General features: G+C 39.7%; 2 protein-coding genes across 4 annotated transcripts in view; one reads left to right on the top strand and one right to left on the bottom strand.

The window, feature by feature from the left end:
- Positions 1–6,198: 6,198 nt before the first annotated feature.
- Positions 6,199–10,142, top strand: SRP14 (signal recognition particle 14). Its single transcript, XM_072622556.1, has 5 exons — positions 6,199–6,391; positions 6,590–6,662; positions 7,781–7,893; positions 9,155–9,187; positions 9,746–10,142. Exons 1-5 carry the CDS (start codon positions 6,368–6,370, stop codon positions 9,833–9,835), a joined length of 333 nt encoding a protein of 110 aa, XP_072478657.1. The 5' UTR covers positions 6,199–6,367; the 3' UTR covers positions 9,836–10,142.
- A 999-nt stretch (positions 10,143–11,141) lies between these two features.
- Positions 11,142–26,277, bottom strand: part of EIF2AK4 (eukaryotic translation initiation factor 2 alpha kinase 4) — a 106,913-nt gene continuing 91,777 nt past the window's right edge. For all 3 annotated transcript variants that reach the window (XM_072622554.1, XM_072622553.1, XM_072622555.1), the window contains 12 exons: positions 25,894–26,058; positions 25,210–25,344; positions 24,981–25,088; positions 24,332–24,460; positions 22,537–22,623; positions 20,801–20,913; positions 19,552–19,610; positions 18,722–18,819; positions 13,843–13,911; positions 13,244–13,288; positions 12,007–12,125; positions 11,142–11,385 (listed from right to left, as the gene is read on the bottom strand). In XM_072622554.1, the coding sequence (XP_072478655.1) occupies positions 11,328–11,385; positions 12,007–12,125; positions 13,244–13,288; positions 13,843–13,911; positions 18,722–18,819; positions 19,552–19,610; positions 20,801–20,913; positions 22,537–22,623; positions 24,332–24,460; positions 24,981–25,088; positions 25,210–25,344; positions 25,894–26,058 (1,185 nt within the window). In that variant the 3' untranslated portion in view covers positions 11,142–11,327. The remainder of the gene's footprint in view (positions 11,386–12,006; positions 12,126–13,243; positions 13,289–13,842; positions 13,912–18,721; positions 18,820–19,551; positions 19,611–20,800; positions 20,914–22,536; positions 22,624–24,331; positions 24,461–24,980; positions 25,089–25,209; positions 25,345–25,893; positions 26,059–26,277) is intronic.

The raw sequence follows: 26,277 nt of genomic DNA, 5'->3' as shown, positions 1-26,277 counted from the left end.
TCAGCATAAAATTGAATTTCATCTGCCTTCTTACTGAGCCAGGAATCCTACATCTCTCTAAGCTTTGCTTCAGGCAAATGGATGCGTCATTGGATCATTGAAAAAGCATTATTAAATGTTAGAGATAAAGATGAGAACAATTTCTATTCTCAAGGAGTTCCCTTTACAATAGGGGAAAATGATACTTATGGGATGGTCCAGCTGAAGGCCAAGGTCTCCCACTGCATCTGGTCATCTCTAATCATACAGATCTGTATCTGGACACTGGGCACAGGTGGCTCTGGAGGAGAAAGTGAGACTGAGGACCTTGCATAGACATCCTGCACTTAACTCCAATTCACTTGCAAGTCATGGTGCCACCTTCCTGATGTCATGGTCTTCTTCAAGAAGGAAGGACAAACAACAAGGTGGAAAGGTCCAGTGGTTCTTGGGGTGCATCTACCAGGCAGATGGTAATACATTTTTTTTAGCATCATTTCCACTGATCAAACCACATCTGTTTTTAATGTGAACTATTTGATAGTGTCAATTTTTTGGGTCTTCAGGAGCTGTGGCTCCTGAGGGGCCAAGGTTGTAGCACCTACAGAGGAAATCACCAGGTAAGATGTCAAGGGGGCAACAGTTTGGCTGGAAGCCGAACAGGTAGCCTGTCAGGAGAGGGGAGCCTTGCTGGACCTCTTGTATGCAGAATCCATGGTAGTAGTTTGGCCCACTTGGCTTATGCCAACTCCTATCTATCCCTCAGGGCACCTTGTTACTTCAGCTAGACTAGCTTGCCTACCCTGTGGCAGTTGGTTTGCAATGTTATTGAAGGGGAAAAGTATCTCCATAGCAGTTGCTGATGGTAGAGACCAGTGGCCTCTGCTATTTCCAGGATTCTCAGGCATACACTCTACACTGGAAATTTTGTACACATGATAATACATGTCTAGACTACAAAAATCTCAAACACTTGTCCTACCTACCTGGCAGGATTCTTATGAGGAAAGCTTTGTAAACCACTAAACATTACTTAAATTGGAGTACAACCTGTGTGACCCTGAGTAAGCCACTTAACCTCTGTGGGTCTAGATCCCATAATGTTAAGTATTAAGGAATGGAGAAGGGTAGGGAATTTGTACTTTCTAATCCTCTCCTCTATTAACCCTCGCTCCCTGTCCTCATTGCCACTACTTTCATTTAGGGCCTCGTTACCTGGCTCCTTCCAACCTCCTCTTCATGGAATTCCTTTTTCCAATTTATTTTCATCATGGTGCTCATAGTTATCTTTTCTGACTGTGCATTCTTAAAGTTCTACAGTACCTTTTTATCATATGGCAACTCAAATTTAAAAACATCAACAAGGCTTTGCAGCCCATTACCAGGGAAGCTTGGACTAACATTCACCACAATATAGTAGCATCGGAAAGCACCTAAAGTTTGTGTTCAGCCTTCCACCCATGTAGGAATCCGTTTGAAGGCCTCCTTAAATGGTGGCAGTCTGCCTCTGCTTGAATGCTTAGGAAGATGAGAAGCAATCCTCACAAAACAGCCTGCTTCAGTTTTGGACAGTTGGAATTGTTAGAAAGTTTTTCTCCCTTTTACTTAGCTAAAATTGTCTCCCTTGTAACATCCAGCTACTGGCTTTAATTCTGCCCTTTACAGACTTTTAATGCTTTCCTCGTGTGATAGCCCTTCCCATGTTTGTAGACAGTTGTTATGTCTCCCTTAAGTATTCAGGTTAAACAGCTCCAGTTCCTTCAACTATTTGCCATGTAACATGGTTTTGAGTCCCTTCACCAACCTAATTAGTTTCCTCTATTCCCTTTAAAGTGTGGTGCTCCAAACAGAACATAGAACTCTAGTTATGGTCTGACCACTGCAGACTAAATTGGGCCTGTTATTACTAGCTTTGATCTGGACGCTATACTTTCATTATCCCTCTCTCTCTCTGTCTCTCTCTGCCTCTCTCTGTCTCCTCTCTGTCTCTCTCTGTCTGTCTCTGTGTCTCTCTCTCTCTGTCTCGCCCCCCCCTCTCGTCTCTCTCTCTCTTTCTCTCTCTCGTCTCTCTTGTCTCTCTCTCTCTCTCCTCTCTCTGTCTCTCTCTCTCTATCTCTTTCTCCTCTCTCTCTCTCTGTCTCTGTCTCTCTGTCTCTGTCTCCCCCCCCTCTGTCTCTCTCTCTCTCTCTCTGTCTCCCCCCTCTCTTTCTCTTGTCTCTCTCTCCATCGTCTCTGTCTCTCTCTCTGTCTGTCTCTTCCCCCCCCCCCCCCCCTTGGCTCTCTCTCCTCTCTCTCTCTTTAGATCGGGTCCCAGACACTTACTAACTATGTGACCTTGGGCAAGTCATTTAAATGTTGTTTCTCTCAGTCTCCTCATCTATAAAATGGGAATAATTATAATACCTACCTCCCCAGAGTTGTTGTGAGGATAAAATAAGATATTTCTAAAGTACTTTGTAAACCTAGAAACATATAAATGTTTTGTTCAGTCTTTTCAGTCATATCTACCTCTCCATGACCCCATTTGGGGTTTTCTTGGAAAAGATACTGAACTGGTTTGCCATTTCCTTCTCCAGCTCATTTTATAGATGGGAAAACTCAGGCAAACAGGGATAAGTGACTTTGCCTGGGTCACACAGCTAAGTGAGTATCTGAGACTAGATTTGAGCTCAGAAAGATGAGTCTTCCTGACTCCAGAGCTTGCACTCTATCCACTTCGCCACCTAGTTGCCTCATATAAATGCTAGCTATTATTAATAAGCACGTAGCCTGAAGCTACATTTTTTTAGCAGCCATATCACTGTTGACTAACATTGAGGTTGTAGTCAACAAAAATATTGAAGTATTTTTCAGATGCAATACTATCCAAGCAGGCCTCTCCCATCTTGAACAGTTTTTTATTTTAACATAAACCTAGGATTTGACTGGCATCAAGGTTGGATTTGATCTGTCTTTCCAGTCTGTCAAAATCTTTCGAGGTCCTGATTCTGTCATCCAACAGATGACATCTCCTTCTCTGTTGTGTCATCTATAAATTGAATGAGTGGCTTCATTCAAGTCCTTAATAAAAATGTCAAATAAAATAGGGCGGAGGTCAGATACTTAGAATGTGCCACTGCACTATGAACTCATTAGTCAAGGCTCTTGAGATACGGCTCTTCACCCTGCTATGAATCAATCAGATTGTCTGTATTTCTGGGTCTTGTCCACGAATATATCTGTATCAATGAGATGCTTTGTCAGATGCCTTCTTGGCATCTTGATGGATTTAGGACATACATCTCAACCTCCCATCTCCTCTGCTCTTATGTGAACACTCCATTTGTCTCAGGCATATCTGCTCAAAGTTCCCTTAAAATATTCAACTCTCCACTCAGACTAATAAATGCTATGAGTGCACAGAGGCGAAAGACTCACTGAATCTCTGTTTTTGTCGATTCCTCAGGGGCCATCTAGTTCAAATATTCTCCATTATTTTTACCAGTTTCTAGATTCCTAAATTCTCTATGCAACCTTTCTGGACTTGTAGGAAGAAAAAAGGCAATTGTGCATAGCTGTGGTGGCTAATAATCTCCCTCTCCCCCCAACATAGGCATAGTAGGATGAACATGTTAAGATGTTAAAAAGAATTGCTGGCAATGATGGTGACTTCACTAGTATGCTCTTTTCCTAGTCTGTGGTGGTGGCAGTAATGGTGGTGGGAATATCTGTAGAAATACAGGATTTTATATTTATAACAGCATTTTCTTTTGTGGTGAAAAAAACTTGTAAACAGAATAGATGCCCATTGATTGGTCAACGGCTAAACAAATTGTGGTACATGTGATGGAATATGATAAATACAGAGAAACGTGGAAGGATTTATATGATCTGATGCAGAGTAAAGTAGACAGAGCCAAGAAAACTCCCTCTCTCTCTCCCTCTCTCTTTCCCTCTCCCTTTTTCCCTCTCCCTCCCTCTCTTTCTCTTCTCTCTCTCCCTTTCCCTTTTTCCTTCTCCCCCCTCTCTCTTTCTCTTCTCTTCTCTTCTCTTCTCTTCTCTTCTCTTCTCTTCTCTTCTCTTCTCTTCTCTTCTCTCTCTCTCTCACACACACATGCACACACACACGCATACATACTTACTTTTGTCATTCATCATTTTCAGTGATGTCTGACTCTGTGACCCTATTTGGGGGTTTTCTTGGCAAAGATAGTGGAGTGGGTTGCCATTTCCTTCTCCACCTCATTTTATAGATGAAGGAACTGAGGTAAATAGGGTGAAGTGACTTGCCTAGGGTTACTCAGCTAGTTGGTGACTCAACCTAGATTTGAGTTCAAGAAGATAGTCTTTCTGATTCCAGGCCTGGCACTGTCTCTACTGTGAAACCTAGTTGCCCCTATACAGCTGACAATATAAATGGAAGAAACAAAATAAAAAGTGAATGTGGCAAAATTACAAAGAACAAGTATGGCCCCAAAGAGGAAATATGAGAAGAGAGTCTTACCCCATGCCTTTGCAGCCCTGGGAGGTGCATGAGTATGTGCCCTTTGCAAATATTTTCAGCCTTTTAAAATTGATTGCAGATCTTTTCTTTTTTTTTCCCTTTTAAAAATATTAATCATATGGGATAGTTCTCTGAGAAGGAATGGGTTTGGTGATGTAGGAAACAAAAAGTATCAATGCAAATTAAAAAGGAAAAAAAGAAATACAGCCTATTAATAATAGCTAACATTTATGCAACACTTTAAGGTTTACAAAGCGTTTCTTTTTAACAAATATTATATCATTTTATACCCACAATAAATGGGTAGAGATAGATACTATTATTATCTCTATTTTAGAGATGAGGAAACTGAAGCAGATATTAAGTGACTTGCCCAGGTCACACAGTTGGATTTGAATTTGATATTGGATTTGAACTCAGGTCTTCTTGATTTTGTGAGTACTCTATCCATTTTGACTCCTAGATGATGGACCTTGGGCACAACTACTAAAGCCCTTGCATTTTCCAGATGAAGATACTGAGGCCCAGAGGCTAAAGGCCTTGCCTAATCAAGGTTATACAAGCATTCAAGTCTAGGTCTGTTGATTCCAAATGTGGTGCTTTTTCTGTTTTGGTTGGAGTTTTGTGGTTAGGAGAGAATTGGTTTTGTTTATAGGTGGAAGGCAAGGGACTACTAGAAAGAGAGAAACTGATGATATGGGGGAGATGAAAATAGATAGAGCAAAGAACATTTTATGAATTTTTTGAGGGTAACGGCTATGTTATTTTTCACATTTTATCTCCAGTACTTATCACTGTGCCTTTCATATGCTAGGCATTTCTTAAGTGTTTCTTGAATGGAGCAGTTCAATTAGAACTAGTGAGGAGAGCAATACCTAGAAACCGGGCCAGTCAGACACATGTCAATGGCACAAAATTTCCATATAAGATTCTTGGGTATCAAACCTAAAACCTGGTTAGGGAGGATGCCTGAATAAGGATGGAAAAAGAGAAGGTGAGATTTTTCCTTATCCACATCCCTTGGGCAGTTTTTCCTTGTCTCTCCTTCCCTTCCCACCCTGTCATAGGAACGACCCTTCTTCCTGGGCTCAGGAGGAGAAGTGAGGCTGGTGACCTGCACGGCCCTGCCTCCTTTCAAGCAAAGTCAAGTGCAAGTGATGTCATCATTTCTCTGATGGCATGGTCTTCTTTGGAAGGACAGCACAATAACGCTTCTTCCCTATCTCACTCCTCCTTTCCCTTTTCTCTTTCTTCTCCCTTTTTCCTTCTCTCCTCCCTTCCTTTCTGCCGCCTTCCCTTGGTCTTCCCTGCCCTCCTCCCTCTTTCCTTGACCTCATGCCTTCCCTCTCCACTTTCCCTTTCCTCTTCTTTCTCCTTCTTCCCTGCCATTGCCCTCCTCTCCCCCTTCCTTCCTCCTCCTTCCCAGCACGCTCTCCTTTTCCTCCTCTCTCCTTTTATTTCCTTCCCAGGTCTCCCCCATGTACTCCTCCCCCCACCTTCCTTCCCCTCCTCCTCTTGTCCCAGCTCCTTCTTTCACCATCCCCTCCTCTTTCCGTCTCTTTCTCTCTCCTTCCTTTCTGGCTCCATCTCAGCCTTCGCCCTTCCCTCTCTCATCCTCTCTCTAGCTTTTCCCTTTCCCTTCTTCATCTCAAGACCTCTCCTTTCCCCTCCTCCAGAGGGGAAGGAGGAGCAGCGGGAGGGGGCGGGGACTTAGAAGACACGCCCCTCTAGGGCGTGGCCTTACGGGTAATGATAAGGAGGGAGGGACAAGAGCCATGGGCGGAGGCGGGGGAATCGTTCGGTAAAGCGGAAGTCCCGCCTCCCCCGGAGAGGCACATCCGGCTCCGGCCCTCCGGCTAGTGGTGACTGAGCGAGCGGACGCAGCCGGGGGGCGGAGAAGCTGGGATGGTGCTGCTGGAGAGCGAGCAGGTGGGGGCCGGGCCGGAGCTGGGGGCGGGGGTGTCGGGGGGCGGGGGCGACCGGCGGTGTGAGGTGGGTGGACGGAGCAGAGCCTCGCCCGGGGTCTGGGCCTGGCCGGGCCAGAACCGAGCCCGAGCCCGCCGGCTCCCGGCGTTGGCGTCATGGGGCCGCCTAACGGGAGCCCGGGCCGGGCGGGTTGTTTTCCAGTTCCTGACGGAGCTGACCAGGCTCTTCCAGAAGTGCCGGTCGTCGGGGAGCGTGTTCATCACCCTGAAGAAATGTAAGGAGTGTCCGCTGTCCCCGGGGGAGGGGAGGGGGCGCGGAGGAGTTACGCATGCGGGAAACTGAGGCACTGCCGCCCAGATTAGCCTGCTGGCCCCTAGAGGCCTGGCTAGCCCCGTTAGAGGCCTGGCTAACCCCCTTGGAGGCCAGGCTAGCCCCCTTAGAGGCCTGGCTAACCCCCTTGGAGGCCTGGCTAACCCTCTTAGAGGCCTGGCTGGCCCCCTTGGAGGCCTGGCTAGCCCCGTTAGAGGCCTGGCTAGACCACTTAGAGGCCAGGCTAGCCCCCTTAGAGGCCTGGCTAACCCCCTTGGAGGCCTGGCTAACCCTCTTAGAGGCCTGGCTGGCTCCCTTGGAGGCCTGGCTAACCCCCTTGGAGGCCTGGCTAACCCTCTTAGAGGCCTGGCTGGCCCCCTTGGAGGCCTGGCTAGCCCCGTTAGAGGCCTGGCTGGCCCCCCTTGGAGGCCTGGCTTGCTCCTTGGACCTGCCTCTTCACCTCCCTGGGCCCCATAAGCCCGAGGATTCTCAAAATCATGCTATTAAATGCACAAAATAAAATACATAGGATTATGAAGACATCTAGTTATGCTGAGAGGGGGAATCGGTGACCTCCAGAAATCTGTGCACCCCCCACCTTAAGGACGACCCCCTCAAGCTCCAAGTCCTCTGTCCTTGCCAGTCCTGGAGGGAGCGCTTGGTGTGGGGTCCTCAGCAGTGAAACCCCGGGCCCTGCAGCCCTAGAGCTGCGCTTGGCTGCACAAGGGAAGCCGTCACCTCTGTCTTTATATGATTTCCCTTATGGAGCTGGACCAGGATCAGCTGGGGCTGAGATGCCTGGGTTTTCAGCCACTGATGTCCCCTCAGTTCTTACCTGTTCTCCCAGGGCTCCTGCTTACCTTTTTCTACCTTTTCCTTTTTGTTTCCGTTTACACGATGCCTCTCCCCTAGGGCAGAAATTTTTAAGGTCTTCATTTGATTCTGCCATCTCCACTTCCTAGTTACTGAGTAAAGAATTAGCACTTCTGGCACAGTATGGCCACATTCCTGAATTGGAATGGTATTAACCATCCCAGCCCTGAGATTTTTGTTTTGACAAGAAGTTTTTCTTCTTTAACGCAGATGATGGTCGGACTAAACCCATTCCGCGGAAAGGGTCTGTGGAAGGCTTTGAGCCTTCGGACAATAAGTGTTTGCTGAGAGCTACTGATGGGAAAAAGAAAATCAGCACCGTGGTGAGCAGCCCCTCTGGGAAGCTAGTTGCAAGAGGAGCATATTTGTATCTTAAAATTGGAAATGTTCAGGATTTTGAGGAGAGGAACTGTCAGGTCCATAGTTTGTACCTATTACAGTCTTCAAGAAGTGTTCACCATTCAGTTATTCAGGGATCATTTAGGTATGACATAAATTACAGTTTGGTTTGTTTCTCTGCCACCTTGTACTGCCTGCAATACCAGGAAAGTCAGTAGAGAGGAAGGTGAAATGAAATTTCCACTTTGCTTTCCCAAAAGTTTTGTGGGGAAGTAGAGTATCTGTACAAGTACTTGGTGCCACTGCTATGATGTATCATCCTCAGCTTCTCAGTGTCTAATGATATTTCAGTTGGCTGTGCCCTAGTACTGCTTTGTGATAAAATAGAGAATTTGCTTGATGGTTGTTTTATTTTTTTTCCCTAATAAGAAGGGGAGAGAGCGAGGCATTACAGGAGTCCGTGAATACAGAAGTACCATTTTATTTGCTGCAGTAGAATCTTTAAATTCACTTAGTTATTAGCTTTCTATGTATAAAGCTCTTTTATTAACTGCCTCCTTTCTACTACCCCCAACACTGGCACATGAAAAGGCTTGGGTTAATTAGGTTCCTCTTTACCCAGTATAAAATCCTGCCTATTGGCTCTTTTGAGAATTTTCCAAAAACCAATTGAAAGGAGATGTTGGATGCCCAACTGTTATCTATTGGTTGGTGTGGTAAGTTGGTCTGTTGGAATTCTTTAGATTTCCTTGTTCCATAGTATTTTACTGAGGTAAAGCTGCATTACACTTTTGTCAAGGGCCATGTGTGACTTGTGCTGAAGGCAGGTTGCGTGAGGAAAGGAGTTTCTTTTGTGAGGTACTGCCATATGTTTATAGACTAAGATACTTTGTTTCATATTCTGCCACGAAGCTGTCCTTCGTACAAGACTTCAGGCTTCTCCAAGACCTTTTTTCCTCAGTCTTCAATGAATTTAGATTCAGAAAAGATCCTAACAATAAACCATTAGGAACCCACCTCTAAGCAGAACTGAAGGGCAAAGAGCTGTTTGGTTTTCAGATACAATAAGTGAGGAAAGCCTTCCCTTGCATCTCCTTGCTTCCTTCACCTTAGCTAGGTACACTATTAAAACAGTTCCATGAAGTTGGGGACAGATATTTTGAAGTTTGGGGTATGCTGCCCCCATGAGGACTTTGATGGTTCTTGCATGGAGAGTAGAGGTAATTGCTTTATTTGTTTTTTCAGGTGAGCTCTAAAGAAGTGAATAAATTCCAGATGGTAAGTTTCTGACGTTCCTTGCATCTCCCCAGTTTTTTTAGGAGGTAGAAGGTTACATCTAGGCATAATAGCCAACTGGAGTTAATACTATCCTAGAAGGGGCAGTTTTAATTTCCGTTTTACAAATGAGGCTGCCTGATGTGTGAATGGTGGTATTGGACACAGAACACAGCTTTATTTCTTTGCTTTTCTCCTGTCAGAGTCAGCCTGGGTTTGACCTACCCTCCTACTAATACAGTTTTGTAAACAATGAATACAGGTAAAGTGCTTGGCAGGCCTTTAGAAGGCACCATTACAAATGTCAGCAATTATTATTTGTTGGCTTTGCCATAGGAATTGCATAATGACAAAATAAATTCAGCAATTGTATTGCCTCGGGCAACTATGGGATGAAAAATATAAAAGCACAGGGACTGTCCTTCCCAGAACCAGAGGGAAGGTATGTTCTGGTATTTTACATTCCTTTTATCTCCTCTACTGTATGACTTCCTAGTCTATAGAAGCTTGGCCTCTCAACCAGGCATGCTCCCATTCTGCTGACTAGGCCTTGTTTTGCAGGCCTATTCTAACTTGCTGAGAGCCAACATGGATGGGCTGAAGAAGAGGGACAAGAAAAGCAAAAACAAGAAGAGTAAAGCGACCCAGTGAAGGATGCACCTGACAGCTCTGAAGACGCTTGACTGCTGGCACTGGCTCCTCTTAGTGGCTTCATGTGAGCTGCAGGGGGTGTTATTGTAGTGGCAGATCATCATTCAGTTAATTGCAGGTTTAATGTTTACAGGGGCAGCTGTGATTAAAAAAGAAAAAAAGGCCTGCCCAAGTCATATATATGTGGCATCCATCCAGCCTCACCCCCTTTACACCATGTAGTAAACCTGGTCTATGGTTTGTTGAAGTCACTTTAGAGATCTGTGTGAACAAAGCAGTGTACCATTAAATCTATTGATATACCTTTCTTGATTTCCTTTACCTGTTTGTATTTTTTAATCACCTTTGGTTTTGCATTATTAACCCAACTGGGTGAGAAGGCTTTTAATATATTCTCAGGGCTTTTGGTGACAGAAGCTGGGCAGTGCTTTGAATAGAGTGTGAAGTCTTAGAGTTGCTTTCTAAATACTTCTGAGGTGTTTATTAAGTTTTTAAGTCATGTTAATGACCAATTTAATTAATTTAACACAATTCACTGAAAAAGTGACTATATAGTAGTTCATTTTCCAAATCCAAGAAGTATAACTTTTTAAGGTACAACTGATAGCTTCAATTTAAAATTTTTCCTCAATATTAGCATTTTTTATTTTCACTGAATATACTCAGTTCAATGTTTCAGTTTGAAATCTAGAACTACTCCAGTTGTTATACTCCTAATTCCCCAGAAAGCAAGCTTAGAATGACAAGAAGTTAAGCTATTTACATCTTTGGATGCTTAATTACTCTTTAATTAAGTATAAAAACCTTATCCCAAACTCATGGTAGCCAGGTGGCCTATGGATAGAGAGCCAGGTCTGGAGTTAGGAAAACTTTCATGAATTCAAATCTGGCCTCAGACACTAGCTGTGTAACTTTGGGCAAGTCACTTCACCCTGTTTGCCTCAGTTTCCTCATCTATAAAATAAGCCAGAGAAGGAAATGACGTACTACTCCAGTATCTTTGCCAGGAAAACCCCAAATGGGGTCATGAAGAATCGGGCATGACTGAAACCACTGAACAACATCCCAAACTCAGCAAAGCATACGGTAGAAAGAATCCTGCACTTAATACGCGCAGATCCTTACACAAGTCAGTTAACTTCCAAGGTGCAATTTCCTCATCTATAAAGCTGAGGTAAAGAGAGCACCTTTTTCACATGGTTGTATTCAGTGTGAGAATAAGTGAATTGATCAGATACTATAATGCACCTAAAGGTTACTTCACACATCCTGCCTCCAGGGATATAGGAAGAGCATAGCAGGCAGATTTATGAAAAACATTTATTAAATCCAAAAAGTTTAGCTGCTAATATATACACCGTAAAATATTCAGTTTAAGATTTATCCAAAATTACAATGACTGTACAGCATCCTATATTACAGCATGAGCTTCTGTTTGGTTTGAACACGGTTATGTACAATTCACATGTCCTGTACAATGAATTCTTCATACTTAAAACAAGATTCTGTAGTAGTCATCTCTGTAACTGTATAGGAATAACACCGACACTCTGCGGAAGAAAGAAAGCCTTTAATTAGAGGCAACCACAGATAAAAACAATGGTTCAAGAAATGAAGAAGGAAAGCCTGTAGGTTCTATTTGGAAAAATACATTTATCTAGAAAGTTAACTGCTAACGAAACTCTTGGCAAATGAAACGTCACCATTTGTTTCACACTTTTCGTTTCCGCCTTTAAAGGCGGTGGGGTGAGGAGGCCATACTTCTCTATTGGGACTTTAAAGCAAAGGACAATTAGTCTGATTTTCTTAAGATGAAGCAGCAGAGCTCATAGCTATTTCCTCCTAATTTAAACACTAGAATTCTATAAATGGGTCACCTGGGGGAATAAATTTATAGTGGGGACAGTTGATTTGTGCCCTTTTATGCTTTGTCATTAATAAGGTGGTGGCTGAAGATGAGATCTGATAGATGGCCCAAGGCAGTCTTCACTGGCTGCTGGCTGCTGAACTCATCAGTAGGCTTATTCCCCAGCATCCTGACAGGATAATGAGGTGCTGCTAAAGAGGGATCTGAAGCTTCAGGGAAGATAAACTACAATGGGATGGTTTTAATAGCTTACCTGCTTGAATTCTCACATGTGAAACCTGTTGCTACTAACCAGGTAACTTACTTTTTTTCAATTTTGATGTTGTAAATTTCATCACAGACTAATTTGAGGTATCTCTGCTTTGGCAGGCGCGACAGTAGCTGCTTCACAGTTGTATTAAAGGCCTGTTCATCACCATCCCACTAGGGAAAAACAAAGATAAGACTTTTTAAACAGCAGGGTACACTTAGGTTTTTTTTTTTTAAACTGGAGAAAGATATGGCTCTTCCTAGGCATCACTAATGGGATTTGCTAGTGCTCTTCCAAGGACCAAGTACCTACAGAGAAATCATACAGAGGTAAGTATTAAAATCTATAAGAGGGTTGCTCTGACTCTTGGAAGACGGCTCCATTTACTTTAGAACTCAAATGCTATATGCCACTTCATTAACATCAGAGGCTCTTCAGTGCCTACTTTGGGAATGTATACCAGCTATCACTGTTCTACCATGATGATCTTGGGCAAATTATTTTCTGCTCCTCTTTGCCTACATGTGACAGATACCACTTTCATAATATGTTAATGGCAAACGAATAATCCAGTTACCAATACAGAACTAGTAAGATGGCACTAGAAGCAAGCACATGGATCCATTTTCAGTTTCCAGGACATAGATAAATGACATCTCTGGTATCAAATATTTTAGGCAGGTGAAAGAAAGCTGTAATTCTGAAGTAGTCATTTATAACACATTAGCTATAGCTGGGGCTGTATGTTATTAAGGGACTTTATGGTCTATTTAAGTGTATGTTTGAAAGAAAATAGATAACATGTAATTCCAAAATTAAAATGGGGAAGGGGAGATACATGTGACTGATCATAACTGTAACTAGGGATTCTAGCACCTGAATCAAACTCATTTGGAGGTAGGGAAATGGGAAGGAGAGTCCTTAAGGCCATTGCTGGGAAGGATGCCATGCACCATTGTTCTCGTACTAGTTATGGTTTTTTATGTTCTAAAACAATTGACATTTTCATTAATCTTCAAATGGCAGTGCCTGTAGCACTCTGCTCTTTCCTATTAGGAAGAAGTTAAATGTTTGAAATAATTCCATTAACACATAAATTTAGAAACAAATTTTTTCCGTAAAAGGAAGGTTTGCCAATAATCTCTACAAATTCCCAAGTTTAGAAAATTAATATCACTAAGGAAAACTAATTTCCATTTGGTCCGTTAATGGCAAAAACTATTCAATCTTTTGGAATTTAAAATTTGGCTCTAAGTCAAAACTTACTTATAGCAGAATCTACCTTGCTTACCTCTAGTGACAAAAACTGCAAAATCGTTTCTTTTGGCAAGTCTACCTGTGAAAAAGAAATATACAATACAAGTTTGCATAAAGGGATTTGATGGGGCAATTTTGGTGAGCTTAACTGATTATTTGTATTATATACTATCACCAAAGACTGAATTTGAAAATCACTGTTCAGGTCTTTGGAATGCTGTTAAATTTGGAAATGAAATAAATGTCAACTGTATGAAGATGAGCCTTCAGCTCTGGGGCCCCAAACTAATAAATCATAATCTCCCCCTGTACCTCCCTGCCCAAAAGGGAACTGATTCTAACACATGTACATATGTAGACTTAAGATTTAAAGGCCCACCTAGAAAATTTCATAAACAAAATGAAGATTTTCTGAGGATGTTATAATTTTTTTCCATTTTTGGGTTTGGGGAAGGAAAGAAAAAAACCTTTTTTCTTTTGATATTTTCCCCCAAGCCTTCACATTTTCTGCGTAGTCTCATGCTCTGATTTTGCATAAGGTTGACCGTAATTAAAATCATGTAACAATACATGAGCTAAAAGCTAAGCTCTGAGAATTTTGCTCTTAAAACAATATCAAAGGAAAGGACTTACAGCTAAAATTTCAATTTCACTGCTTTTATGGTGAAGGTTGGCAAGGGCAGTCTGGAGTCTTGTTTGTACCTACAAGAGATTACTGAATTCAGAACATGTGGAAGCAAGACACCTTCCTGTTTGTCTGCAAACCAGACATTAGGGTTATTAATCTGGGCTCTATAAACTTTTTTAACTTTTTTTCAATTACATGTAAACAAAAAAAAAATTTTAAGGTTTTTTTTTTTTTTTTAAATTTTAGTTCCAGTTCTCTTCCTCTGTTCTCTCTCCCTAAGAAGGCAAACACTTTTGATATGGGTGATGGCTGTGTAGTCATCAGCCATGTTACAAAAGAAAACGCAGACCAAAAAATCCAGAATAATGCATCGTTCTACATTCAGACGGTCAGTCCTCTCTGGAGGGGGCTAGCATTTTTCACCCGAAGTCCTTGGGAATTGTTTTTCTCACTGTCCTGCTGAGAATAGCGAAGTCATTCAGAGTTGAGCAAAACAGTTGCTAATAATTGTTTTAATTCCATCTTCATTGGAGGTGAATTCACCCTTTTCATTTTGATACTGATAATTTGGTTTTTCTTTTTTAATCAAACTAATAAATGATTTTTTTATTTATTAATTCAATGGTTTTCTTACTTTCAGCTGATTTATTAATCTCTCACTTAGTTTCAGGATTTCCAATTCGGTGTTTAATTGGGGATTTTTAATCTGTTCTTTTTCTACTATTTTAGTTGCATGCCCAATTCACTGATCTGCTCTTTCTCAATTTTATTGATGGGTTTATAAATACAAATTTTTCCCTAGGTACTGTTTTGGCTGCATCCCATAAACTCTGATATGTCGTCTTTTTTGTTTTTATTCTCTTTGATGAAATTGCTTTTTGTTACTATGATTTGCTCTTCCACCCACCTCTGGACTTTTCATTAGGAATGCTTGAAAGTCTATTTTATTAACATCCATTTTTTTTCCCCTGAAGAATTATGTTCAGTTTTGTTGAATAGGTTGTTATTCCTGGTTGTAACTCTGGCTCCTTTGAGTTCTAGAATAGCATATTTCAAACCTTCTGGTCATTTAATGTGGAAGCTGCTAAATCTTGCATGATCCTGATTGTGGCTTCATGATATCTGAATTGTTTATTTCTGGCTACTTGCAATATTTTCTCTTTGACCTGGGAGTGCTGGATTTTAGCTAAAATATTTTGGAAGTTTTCATTTTGGAATCTCAGGAGTTAACTGGAAGATTCTTTCAATTTCTATTTCAGGGCAGTTTTCCTTGATAAGTTCTTGAAATATGATATGGTGATCCACTGTGAATGACTTAGCTATTCTTAGCAAGACAATAATCCACGACAACCTCAAAGGACTCACGATGAAAAATGATGTCCATATCCAGAAAAAAACCCCCAAAACTGATGGAGTCTGAATATGAATTGAAGTATACTATTTTGCACTTTATTTTTTTTTTTGTGCTTCCCTCCTCTTCCTTTTTGGTCTGTTTCTTTTTTCACAACATGACTAATAGGGAAATATGTTCTATATGGTTGTATATATATATAATGTATATCTAATTGCTTACTGTCTTGGGGGGGAGGAAGTGAGGAAGGAAGGGAGAAAATTGGGAACTCAAATTTTTTTTTACTAAATTTAACATTTTTAAAGTTATGAGTTTCAAATTCCTCTGTCCCCTCTGAGAAAGTAAGCAATCAAATAAAGGTTATATATGTGCAATTATGTAAAACATTTCCATATTAGTAATTTTGTACAAGATGACTTGAATTGAGGAAAAAAATGAAAGAAAATGAAAAATAGCATACTTCAGTCTGTATTCAATCAATACCAGTTCTTTCTTGGGAGGTGGATAGTATGCTTCATCATCAGTCCTCTGGGATAATCTTGGATCACTGTATTGCTGAGAAGAGCTAAGTCATTCACAGTTCTTCATCAAACAGCATTGGTGTTACCGTATACAATGCCTTCCTGGTTCTGCTTGCTTCACTTTGCATCAGTTCATCCAAGTCTTTCCAGATTTTTCTGAAATCATCCTGCTTGTCATTTCTTATAGCACAATAATATTTCATTACACTCATAAACCACAATTTGTTTAACCATTTCTCAGTTGAAGCAGATGCCTTTGGTTTCCAATGCTTACCCACTACAAAAAGAGCTGCTATAAATATTTTTGGTACAAACAGGCCCTTTCCCCCTTTATTGGGATGTCTTTGGGTTATAAACCTCTCAGTGGTATTGCTGGATCAAAGGGTATGCACAGTTTTATAGGCCTTTGGGCAGAGTTCCAGTTTGCTGTTCAGAATGGTTGGATCAGTTCACAATTCCACTAATAGTGTATTAGTGTCTCAGTTTTCCCACGTACCCTCCCACATCTGACATTTTCCTTTTTTTGTCATATTAGCCACTCTGATAGGTGTGAGGTGGTACCTCAGAGTTGTTTTAATTTGCATTTCTCTGATGAAGCGATTTGGAGCATTTTTTCATATGACGATAGATAGCTTTGATGAAAATTGCCTATTCATATCCTTTGACCATTTATCAACTGCAAATGACTTGTATTTTTATAGATTTGACTCATTTCTCTATATAATTGAGAAATAAGGCCTTTATCAGAAACACTTGTTGCAAAAATTTCCCCTCAGTTTTCTGCTTTCCTTATAATTTTGGTTGCATTGGTTTTGTTTGTGCAAAAAAATTCTTAATTTTATGTAATCAAAATGACCTGTTTTACAATTTGTAATGCTCTCTATGTCTTCTTTAGTCCTAAATTCTTCCCTTATCCTTAAATCTGAGAAACTGTTCCATGCTCTCTTAATTTGCTTATGGTATCACCTTTTATGTATAACTCATATACCCATTTTGACCTTATCTTGGTATACAGTATAAGATGTTGGTCTATACCTAGGAACTCAAAATTTTAAAAAGTGAATGTTAAAGATTGTTTTTACATATAACTGAGAAAAATAAAATACTCTATTAAAAAAAAGGAATATGATGTTTATGCCCTTTTTGTGATCATAGCTTTTAGGGAGTTCAATAATTCTTAAATTATCTCTCCTCAAATTATTTTCCTGTTTTTTTCCAATGAAATATTTCCAGTTCTCAGTCTTTTTCCAATGAAATATTTCACATTCTCTTCTATTCTTTTCATCCTCTTGATTTTGTTTTATTGTTTCTTGATGTCTCCATGGAGTCATGAGCTTCCACTTTCCCAATCTAATTTTTTAAGGAATTATTTTCTTCAGTGAGTTTTTTTTGATACCTTTTTCCATTTGGTCAATTTTGGTTTTTAAGGTGTTATTTTCTTCAGTATTTTTCATGCTAATTTTACTGCATTGTTGACTCTATTTTCAAAATTTTCTTGCATCACTCTCATTTCTTTTCCTAATTTTTCCTGTATCTCTCTTAATTTGATTTTTAAAATTCTTTTTGAGTCCTTCCAGAAATTCTGTTTGGGCCTGTGACCAATTCACATTTTTTTTTTTTGAGGCTTTGCATTTAGCTGCTTTGAATGGTTGTCTTCTTCTGGGTTTGTGTCTTGATTTTCCCTTTACTTTTAACTTTATGTTCAAGTTGAGCTGTCCTCCTAGGGTGGAGGGGGCAATGTCTTAAGCTTCAGAAGTCTGTTGCTCTGTGGTCTGTAGATTTTTGGTGCTTTCAAGGAGAGGTGTGGTCACTGCTCTTCTCATCTGTGCTCTGGTCTTTACCCAGGAAGGGATCTTTTCCCCCTATAGCCACCTGCGCTAGTACTCCTTCTAGCCCTGTGACCACGACCCCCACTCTCTTGCAGCTGCAATCACTACTGCTCCCTTCTGTCTTAGAATTGAGATCAGGGTCACAAGATCCCTCAGTCACCTGTTTAGCAACCTTTTCTTCTTGCTACTTAGTTCTTAAATCCAACCAGGATCAATGGTGATTGCAGCTCAAGACACCCATTTCAGCGGTTAACTGAGGATACTGGGTTCCAGTAGAATAGTGCTCTAAATGATTTCAGTACTAAGCTAACTGTAGTAATAGGAAGAAAGCACCAGCAGTCAGCAAGGGAACATTAGAAATGGATGTAGCAGAGAACACTTGATAAACTAGTTAGTACTTGATGATCTAAGCAAACAGAAATGCTTATAAAAACTGCCATACCTGAACTTTGTCAATTCATATGAGAGGCAGAATATAACAGTGTAAAACCATTGCAGTTGGAAGTCAGGAGTGGGTTGGATTCAAATTCCAGCTCTAAACTCAATAGTTATGACAAATCATTAGAACTTTGGTTTCCACATCTTTAAAATGGAGACCTACTTCACAGGGCTGTTGTGAGGAAAGAATCTTGTAAACCTTCTAAATGCTATATAAATCTGAACTGCTGTTCACATTTAATTCCTCTTTGCCTTTCTGTCCCCAATTAAGCTAATGTCCATGCTCATTCCTGCTTCTTGTAATATGCCTGTGATCTGAAACATTCTTCACCTATTCAAATCTTCTAAGTCTCATTTTAAAGTCCATTTTTCATTGAGCAAGGTTGGAGCCAAGAATGCATAAGACATTGCTGCCTTTGCGTTTAACTTACTGTAGATATGTCATTGACAGAGTAATTTAAATATTCACCAAGCTCTTTTCCTTATAACAACCCTGTCTGGTAAGTACTGCAGATATTATTATCCTTGTTTACAGTTGAGAACACTGAAGAACAGAGAGGTTAAGTAATCTACTTATGGTTACACAGCTAAGTTTTTCTTAATTTGTTGAGTTTCAGAAGCATCCTAAGCTCTGGGCATAGGAAGAAAAGGTGTTATGCTTTTAGCACAGTTTCCACATTTATTTCCTCGCATTACATTCTCCCCAAGATAACGATTGGAAAGCTAAAAAAGCCTCAGTGCCTACCTGAGTTTCATACCGCCTCCTGGTGCTGGCCGATAGCTTCTCTGGGGCTATAACACTCACATTAGGAACAACTGTTGCTCCATGTATTTCAAATAAACCTAAATCAAAGAGAATTTCAAAATAGCTTTATTCACTTCCACTAAATGTGCAAGAAAGTGAAATACAAATAAATAGAAAGCTGACTGAAGACTACATTTGTTTATAGTTACAAACTTAAAGACGTGACATGAAATTTTCTAAAACCTAATAATCTCTCAGATTTCAACTAGACATATTATTTTCACTGATGCTGGTACACAGTCAATGCTGTCAAAATCTGACCTAACTGCTTAGAAACCCAAACAGCTTCTCTTTGACCTAAATGGGGAAAATAGATAGTACTGAACTCAAATATTTTCTTTTGATTTTACAGAAAACTACATTTATATATTACTTTCATTCAAGGATCTAATTCTTACTCATCTGTGAGGTGGGGAAGATTTAGACTTGTCTATATGTGTTCTGTGGGTCAAACTAAGGTACAGAGAGCTTAAAACTCTGCCTAAAGTACACAAGCTGTTGAAACAGAGTTAGCACCCAGGTATATGACATGTAGTCTAATAATCTGTGTACTAAAGAATAGGTTTCAAAGGCCAGTAAAACTAGCCAAGTAATAAGCTCCATTTTATTGAACAATCTTTTGGAGAAGTAGCTGCTACAAATTGTTTTTTGGGGGGTATAATTAGGAGTTAGCCAAAATCATAGTGTAAGCATTGCAAAGCAAACATACAGTATCTATCCAGTCAGAGACACTACAACTATTTTGTTCAGTCTGTAATTAGTAGTAATACCTGAAGCATTAGAAAATGACCCCTTCAGATTTTGCCCTGCAAGATTATCGGAAGCTTCTCTAAAAACAAGCAAACAACAACAATTAGAAAAGTAGGCAAAAGCAATCTCTATCAATGTAAGTTACAACCAATTTCTCCACTACAAAAATGCTTTTCTCTTGACCATTAAGGTATAAATGCATCAATTTTTGGTCTAGTAAATAAAAAAAAAAAGACACAGGATGTCATTTCAGGTAAACAAATACTTAAGAGAAAATACTCCAACTTGTTTATCTGGATTTAAAAATCCTGGCTTGGCACAAGATGCTAGTTTCAGTAAAATATAAAAGAGACTCTTTGTGCTCTCTTCACAATACTAGGAAATACTAGTCACAGTATACCCCGCCCCACACCTTGAAGGTGCCTAGAGGAGAACAGTTTGGTAAAGAAAGTCAATCTTAAAGGTGTGAATGGATGTTCTTCCAAAAGCAAATAAGTCTAAAGTCTCTGAAATGCACAATAGCCTTTTATCTTAGGAATAAGGGAAAATATTCGTATTCTATTAATAAAAGCAAGCTATTTACATTAAATATTTTAAATCCTCTGCTACAACTAAATCTTGTCTGGTGTCACATGTTTACATGTTTTAATGTTTCTCACCAACTTCCATAAGTAGCGGACTATTGTTTATTCCTAGTCCCTTGGCTTTTAGTTGTCTGTTAGCAAATGGTTTCAGTAACATTACACTGTCACTGCAAAAACTCAGTACTAAATGCAAGAAGGACACTATTTGTTGAAGGAAGAACCATATTAAAGAAAAGAAGGGATAAATGTGAAAAGCTGCCATGGTAAAAATGGGCAGAATGGGGTAGAAAAAACTTGAAAATCTCATGCATATTAAAATAATTTTAGAGGTTTTCCCCATTAGATTTCTTTTAAATAATTTAATAAAATAGTTCTCAAATCAGATTGCAGAAAAATATTGACAGGCAGACCCCTGGTCTTACAAATACCTTAGGAATGACAGTAGACTTTGGGGTGCTAATGTATGTGACCAAAGATCAAGAGGAAGGCATGTCCCAAAGTATTAAAAATTGTTTCACCAAATTACTTTCAGAACTTTCCAAAGGGAATAGAATACATCCATCAAAATCTATTTTGATCAAGTATCACCCTGAAAGAAGGCTCCCAGGGGTCTGATTGAAAAACAAATCTGGAGGTTACACGTAGGGAAGCATTTGCCTTTACGAGCTTCTATTTGTTATATTACCTGCTATTCTTTTCATCACAGACTTTGGTCCTCAGTTTCTGTGCCATGTGATCCACAAGGTCAGATTCTAGCACTCGTTTTTCTGTCTGCCTTTCCTTCTCAAAGGATTTGACCTTAGGAGAAATGGGACAACCGGATAAATTGCAGATTTCTGAAGCCAAAAAGCGGAATCAATATGAGTTGTAGAAATACTAAGTAACAGCCAACACGAGAATGGTTTTGTCTTACAGAGAATATAAAATATGTGCTTCATTCTGTGTCTCAGTAAAGGAACCAATAACTGGGAATATCTGTAAAGCGCTTAGCACAGTACCTGGCATGTAGTAGGTGCTTAGTAAATGCTTTTCCTCTCTTTCTCTTCCCTTCATGTTCCACACTAAGCAGTTATGTCACTGAAGAAACTCAAACAATATTTTGCAAGAACCAGTACTTGGCCTTGTATTACTTAACATTTTCAATAATAAACTGACAAAAGAATAGCATGATTTTAGGGGTTGGGGGTGATGAGTAATGGCAGAAATCATCACCTTCTTATAAGGCAGGTTCATAATTCATTCAAAACTAACTTTTTATATTAAAAAAGTAGACAAGATTAATAATGATAAACAAATATGAAGATGATGTTGTTGTTCCACCATAGTATAACAAATGGTTTAGGTGTGATAAAGATGAGGGTGAATCAGATGATTTCTCCAGATAACGTTCTTTCTATACAAGTACTCCACAAAGTGTATGATATGTAAATGTAGCTACACTGTAATTCTGCGTGGACATACTTAAGCCTCTGTAACTATTGTACACTCTAGTTTTTAAGTTTCTGTGATACAGGAAATTGTCCATATTTCATATATTTTATATCCATATCCTGGATTTGCTTTAAAAGCTTGTCGGTGCTTCTGGAAGACTCAGACTAGAGAAAGCAGGGGATGTAAGATGTGTTAGCCTTTGCACTGGCTCGCTCCCTTGCCTGGATTGTCCATCTTCCTTTCCTTTGCCTCTCAGAATCCCTTATTTCCTTCAAAACACTACTCAAGCCCCACTTTATACATGAAGCTTTTCCTGATCTCTCCCAGCTGCAAATTCCTTCTGTCCTCCCTCTGATTTACCTCGTATATACTTCTTTATTCTTCTTGACAGAATTTAAGTTCCTTGAAGGCAAGGACTATTTAATTTTTGTCTTTATATCCCATAGCCTAGCAGAGTGCCTGGTATGTAGTAGGCACTTAATAAACGGTTGTTAATTGATCAAAACCAATGCTGTATATTGTATCCATAGTTCTGTTGTACCAGATTACAAATGCTAATTATTGCAGATAGATGCTGAATTCACACTTATTTTTTAGTCCTTTAAAAATAGAAATAAAGCAGTAGTCTGGGAAACACAATAGATGTTAAGGCATTTTTAGGTAAATCCAACTTTCCAAAAATGTCAAATAATCAAAAAATGTTGGAGTTGCTAACCAGGTCAGTAGAATTTATTAGATCTTTTCTTGGAAAAGAATGAAAGGATAAAATGAATGACCAAAAAAGTGATCATTACAGGTTAAAGTATCTAAAAGGATTCAGATCAAGATCAATTCTTTTTTGATGTATTTTCTCTGACAAGTATACTATTAGGGCATAATGGATTCCAAACTGTGTCAAGCAAAGTACTTGTCCCACCAGAAAGTGTTTCACAGTTGTGCACAGATTAAGAAATCTGATCCCCACTCCACATAATTCCCTAAAGTCTTTACCTTTACATGGTTTCCCTCCTTGTCGGAAACAAGAGCCACATAAGTGATTTCATGATGTCTACAATACTCCTGCAATTCCTCTTGAGACTGAAACAATAAATAGTAAAAGGGAGTATAAAACAAACACCTGATGCCTTTACCAATTAAGCAGGAAACACTGGACATGCAGGCTAATTGCTTTTTTTTCTGCTACAAGAAAAGGAACTTTATTTAAAAATAATTTTTTTTACAGGTATGAGTGCATGGAAAAGCTCTTTAGTTGGCTATGTATGGGAATGAAAATTAATAAATAACATTAGTATAACAGACCTCTAAATATTAACAGTGCATTGGCAAACAAAGTGAACTTAACCCAAAGTGAATCTTAAAGGTCTGCTAATTATTCTTTACAAGAATATTTACCTTCTGTTTCTTTACAGATGAGAAGTGATTAAATATTACTAACATAAACTTTATATTAAGGACACATACTTTTTAAAATAGTCCATGAAAATCTTTTTTGTTTTTTTTTTAAACACTGACATACAAACTAGGATTCTTCATTCTGAAGAGAGAAAGTTACTGGTTCCTTTCTCCAGCCCCACCCATATAAAGAATTTTGAAATGAGAAATAAGTATGAATGCCTACACACACACACACACACACACATATATATGAACATGTACATATATATGTATACACACACATATGCCAAAAAATCCACAGCACTTTTTGTTGTAGCAAAGAACTGGAAACAAACTGGGGACACCCTTGGCTGATGGATATATCTATCTACCTATCTATCTACCTATCTATCTATCTATCTATCTATCTATCTATCTATCTATCTATCCACACGCACACACACACACACATGTATACACACACATACATATACACACATATTTTTTTTAATGGTGATACATGAATGTAGTATATTACTGTCCCATAAATTTTACCAAAGAGACAAGAACCAGAAAAACAATATACACACTAACTATACCAACATAAAGAACAAGTGCTGTGTAATTAGGACAGGGACCGCTAGGCGGCTCCATGGATAGAGTGCAGGGCCTGGAGTCAGTCAGACTCACCTTCCTGAATTCAAATTTGGCTGTAGAAAATCACTAGCTGTGTGATCCTGTTTGCCTCAGTTTCCTCATCTGTAAAATGAACTGGAGAAGGAATGGCAAACCACTCGAATATCTTTGCCAAGAAAACCCCAAATAGGGTCACAAAGAATCAGACACAACTGAAATTCCTGAACAACAACAAATTATGACGGTGTAGCCCCTAGGGACAAATTAGAAAATGTCCTGTCTCTTTTCATTGGAGAGCCTGAGTGATAGGGGTATTAAATGTGGCCTGTGCTCTTATGCACAGTTGATGGAATGACTGGTATTGCTGAACTGTTTTTTCTTTCAAAATCTTGGTTAGAAGGGAAGGTTTGCTGAGTAGAGAAGTGGGGAGAAGAAAATTCAGAACCAAATGTGATGTAAAAACAAAAGGTAGCCATAAAAACAAAAATAAACTGGGCTTAGCGACCAGCTTCAGTAATCTGCATGTAGTGCTGAAGAGGGCCAGTTAATTACCTGGAGGTCTCCTTTTAGAGGGTAAAAGTAGAGTACAGTTGTCAATATCTGTATGAAACGGAAAAACCTGAGGTCAAAAACCTCGACCTCTCTAATGACAGTTTTTAGGAAACGGACATAACTAGAGAGAAATATCTGACAACTCTATAAGCGAACAATAAGATTTGTCATCAAGGAAATTATTTTTCTGAACTTTTGATATGAAATGTCTTTTCCACTTTACCTGGGACCAGTCGTACATGATTTCTGCTGAAATTCCTGCTGTCCAGAGTTTCTGGGTGATATTGATGGCCCTTGACATGGACATCTGACCAACACTTACAACTAGTAAGTCACAAGAGCTTATTGTAACCTGGATCAGAAACAGAGAGGTGTTGTGCTTTGAGGAGCTGGGATCTTAGGCTGTGCATATGGAAGCTAAGCCGCAGGGGAGGAGGTCATATTGATGTGCATACTAACTAGCGTTCCACATTTGGGACTACAGATGCAAGAAGATCTGCAGAATTAGTTCTTTCCAAATGACAGACTCAAATTTTAGTCTGATAAGTTGGCTGGAAACTAAAGGACACTCTTATATCAAAAGGGTGTTGTTCCTTTTGGGAAGCCTATCTTTTCTTGTGTTTCAAGCAAAACAGCTTAAAGTTTTGTAGTTCACATTTACATTTGCGCACCAGTGTTGCTGAGTTAGAAGAGGTTATGCTATGAAGGTATCAATAGCTATTGTGAGGTCTGGTATTAAAGTCAGATCCTAAATCTTCAGGCTATTATTGCTTTATCTGTAGTTCTTGTGGATTACTGCCAAACAGAAAGAATAATGCTTCTTAAAACGAAGCCAGCCCTTTGGGAAGGTAAAGGTGAGAGCCCAAACTTACTGGTTCTTCCATGTTGGTAACAGCTACAGATATTTTATCTATAGCTATGCTGACTCCGATAGCAGAAGGAACTGGTCCCAGGGCTTGAGGTCCTCTAAACTGGGAGATCTAAGAAAACAAAGACATAGTTCTGTAGATGAGATGCAATCAACTATTCAGCAGATATTGAATTGAGTGTCTACTCCTTGTAGGATACCACATGCAAACAGGACATCGGGTAACTACTTACCAAATGGTCATATCTGCCACCGGCTGCAAGGATTTCAGGCACGATTTTTTGCCTTCGTTTGATGAATGCAACAAATTGGAAGATTACCCCGTTGTGCTGCTGCACTTTATAAACGAGGCCCAAGTTGACTGAGACCTGTGAAGCCATAAATCACAACTGTGTCAGGCAGAGAGTCCGAAAAGCACAGGCAGCAGAGTTTTAGTATTATGCCTGTTTGACCAATCCTGCCAGATCACCATAATACTAAGTCAACAACTCTGAAGTCCCCTGAGTTAACAACTAACGCTGATACAAAGCACTTTTACACACACCATCCCCTTTGAGTCTCATAACAACCTTCCAGGCAAGTGCTGCAGCTCTTCCTATTTTACAGATGAGAAAAGAGAAGTTGAGAGAAGTTAAGAGCCCTGCCTGGGTGGCCTGGCTACTGAGTGTCAGAAATAATTTGAACCTGGATTATGAATTTTTATTTTTCCAGCGCTTCATCTATAATGCCCCCCCTCCCCAGCTCCCTCATATAAAGTCTTATTTTAAATCAAAGGTACTGTTGTGTATAAGAAAATAAAAACTAGGTCAGAAGAATTCTGGGGAAAACAATGACTTGCCAGAAGTAAACCAGATAAAGCTTCTATCTTGGGGCTATTACAGCTATCACAAACCAGAAGGGTCAAACAGTTTCCAAACCTTTATGCCAAGCTTTTTCAGAAGTCCAACAACTTCTTCCAGATCTTTCATGGCATGTTTCACCAGCTGGGCAACACCTGTTTTTTGTTTTATAATCGAGTTTATTGTTGTAGATAGGTCTTGTAAATCTCCTTTCTGCTCAATAAATCTGTAGAGTCGACACAGCTGAAAAACAAGTAGCTTCAGTTGAGCTTCCAATCAACAGTATAGAAAAGCCATTAAGTACAGAATCTTGTGTGCACAATGAGACATCTACGCTCTATTTTTATACCCTAGGTGGGAAGGAATTTTGTGAAAAGTCACAGACATAGTATTAGACATAGCATCTATTCAAGATGCTCCTTTACTGAGAGTTACAAAGCACTACAGAGAGAATCAAATCAC

This window comes from Notamacropus eugenii, chromosome 7, assembly GCF_028372415.1.
Source record: "Notamacropus eugenii isolate mMacEug1 chromosome 7, mMacEug1.pri_v2, whole genome shotgun sequence".
Taxonomy (NCBI): domain Eukaryota; kingdom Metazoa; phylum Chordata; class Mammalia; order Diprotodontia; family Macropodidae; genus Notamacropus; species Notamacropus eugenii.
This window is presented reverse-complemented; position numbering and strand designations above follow the sequence as displayed.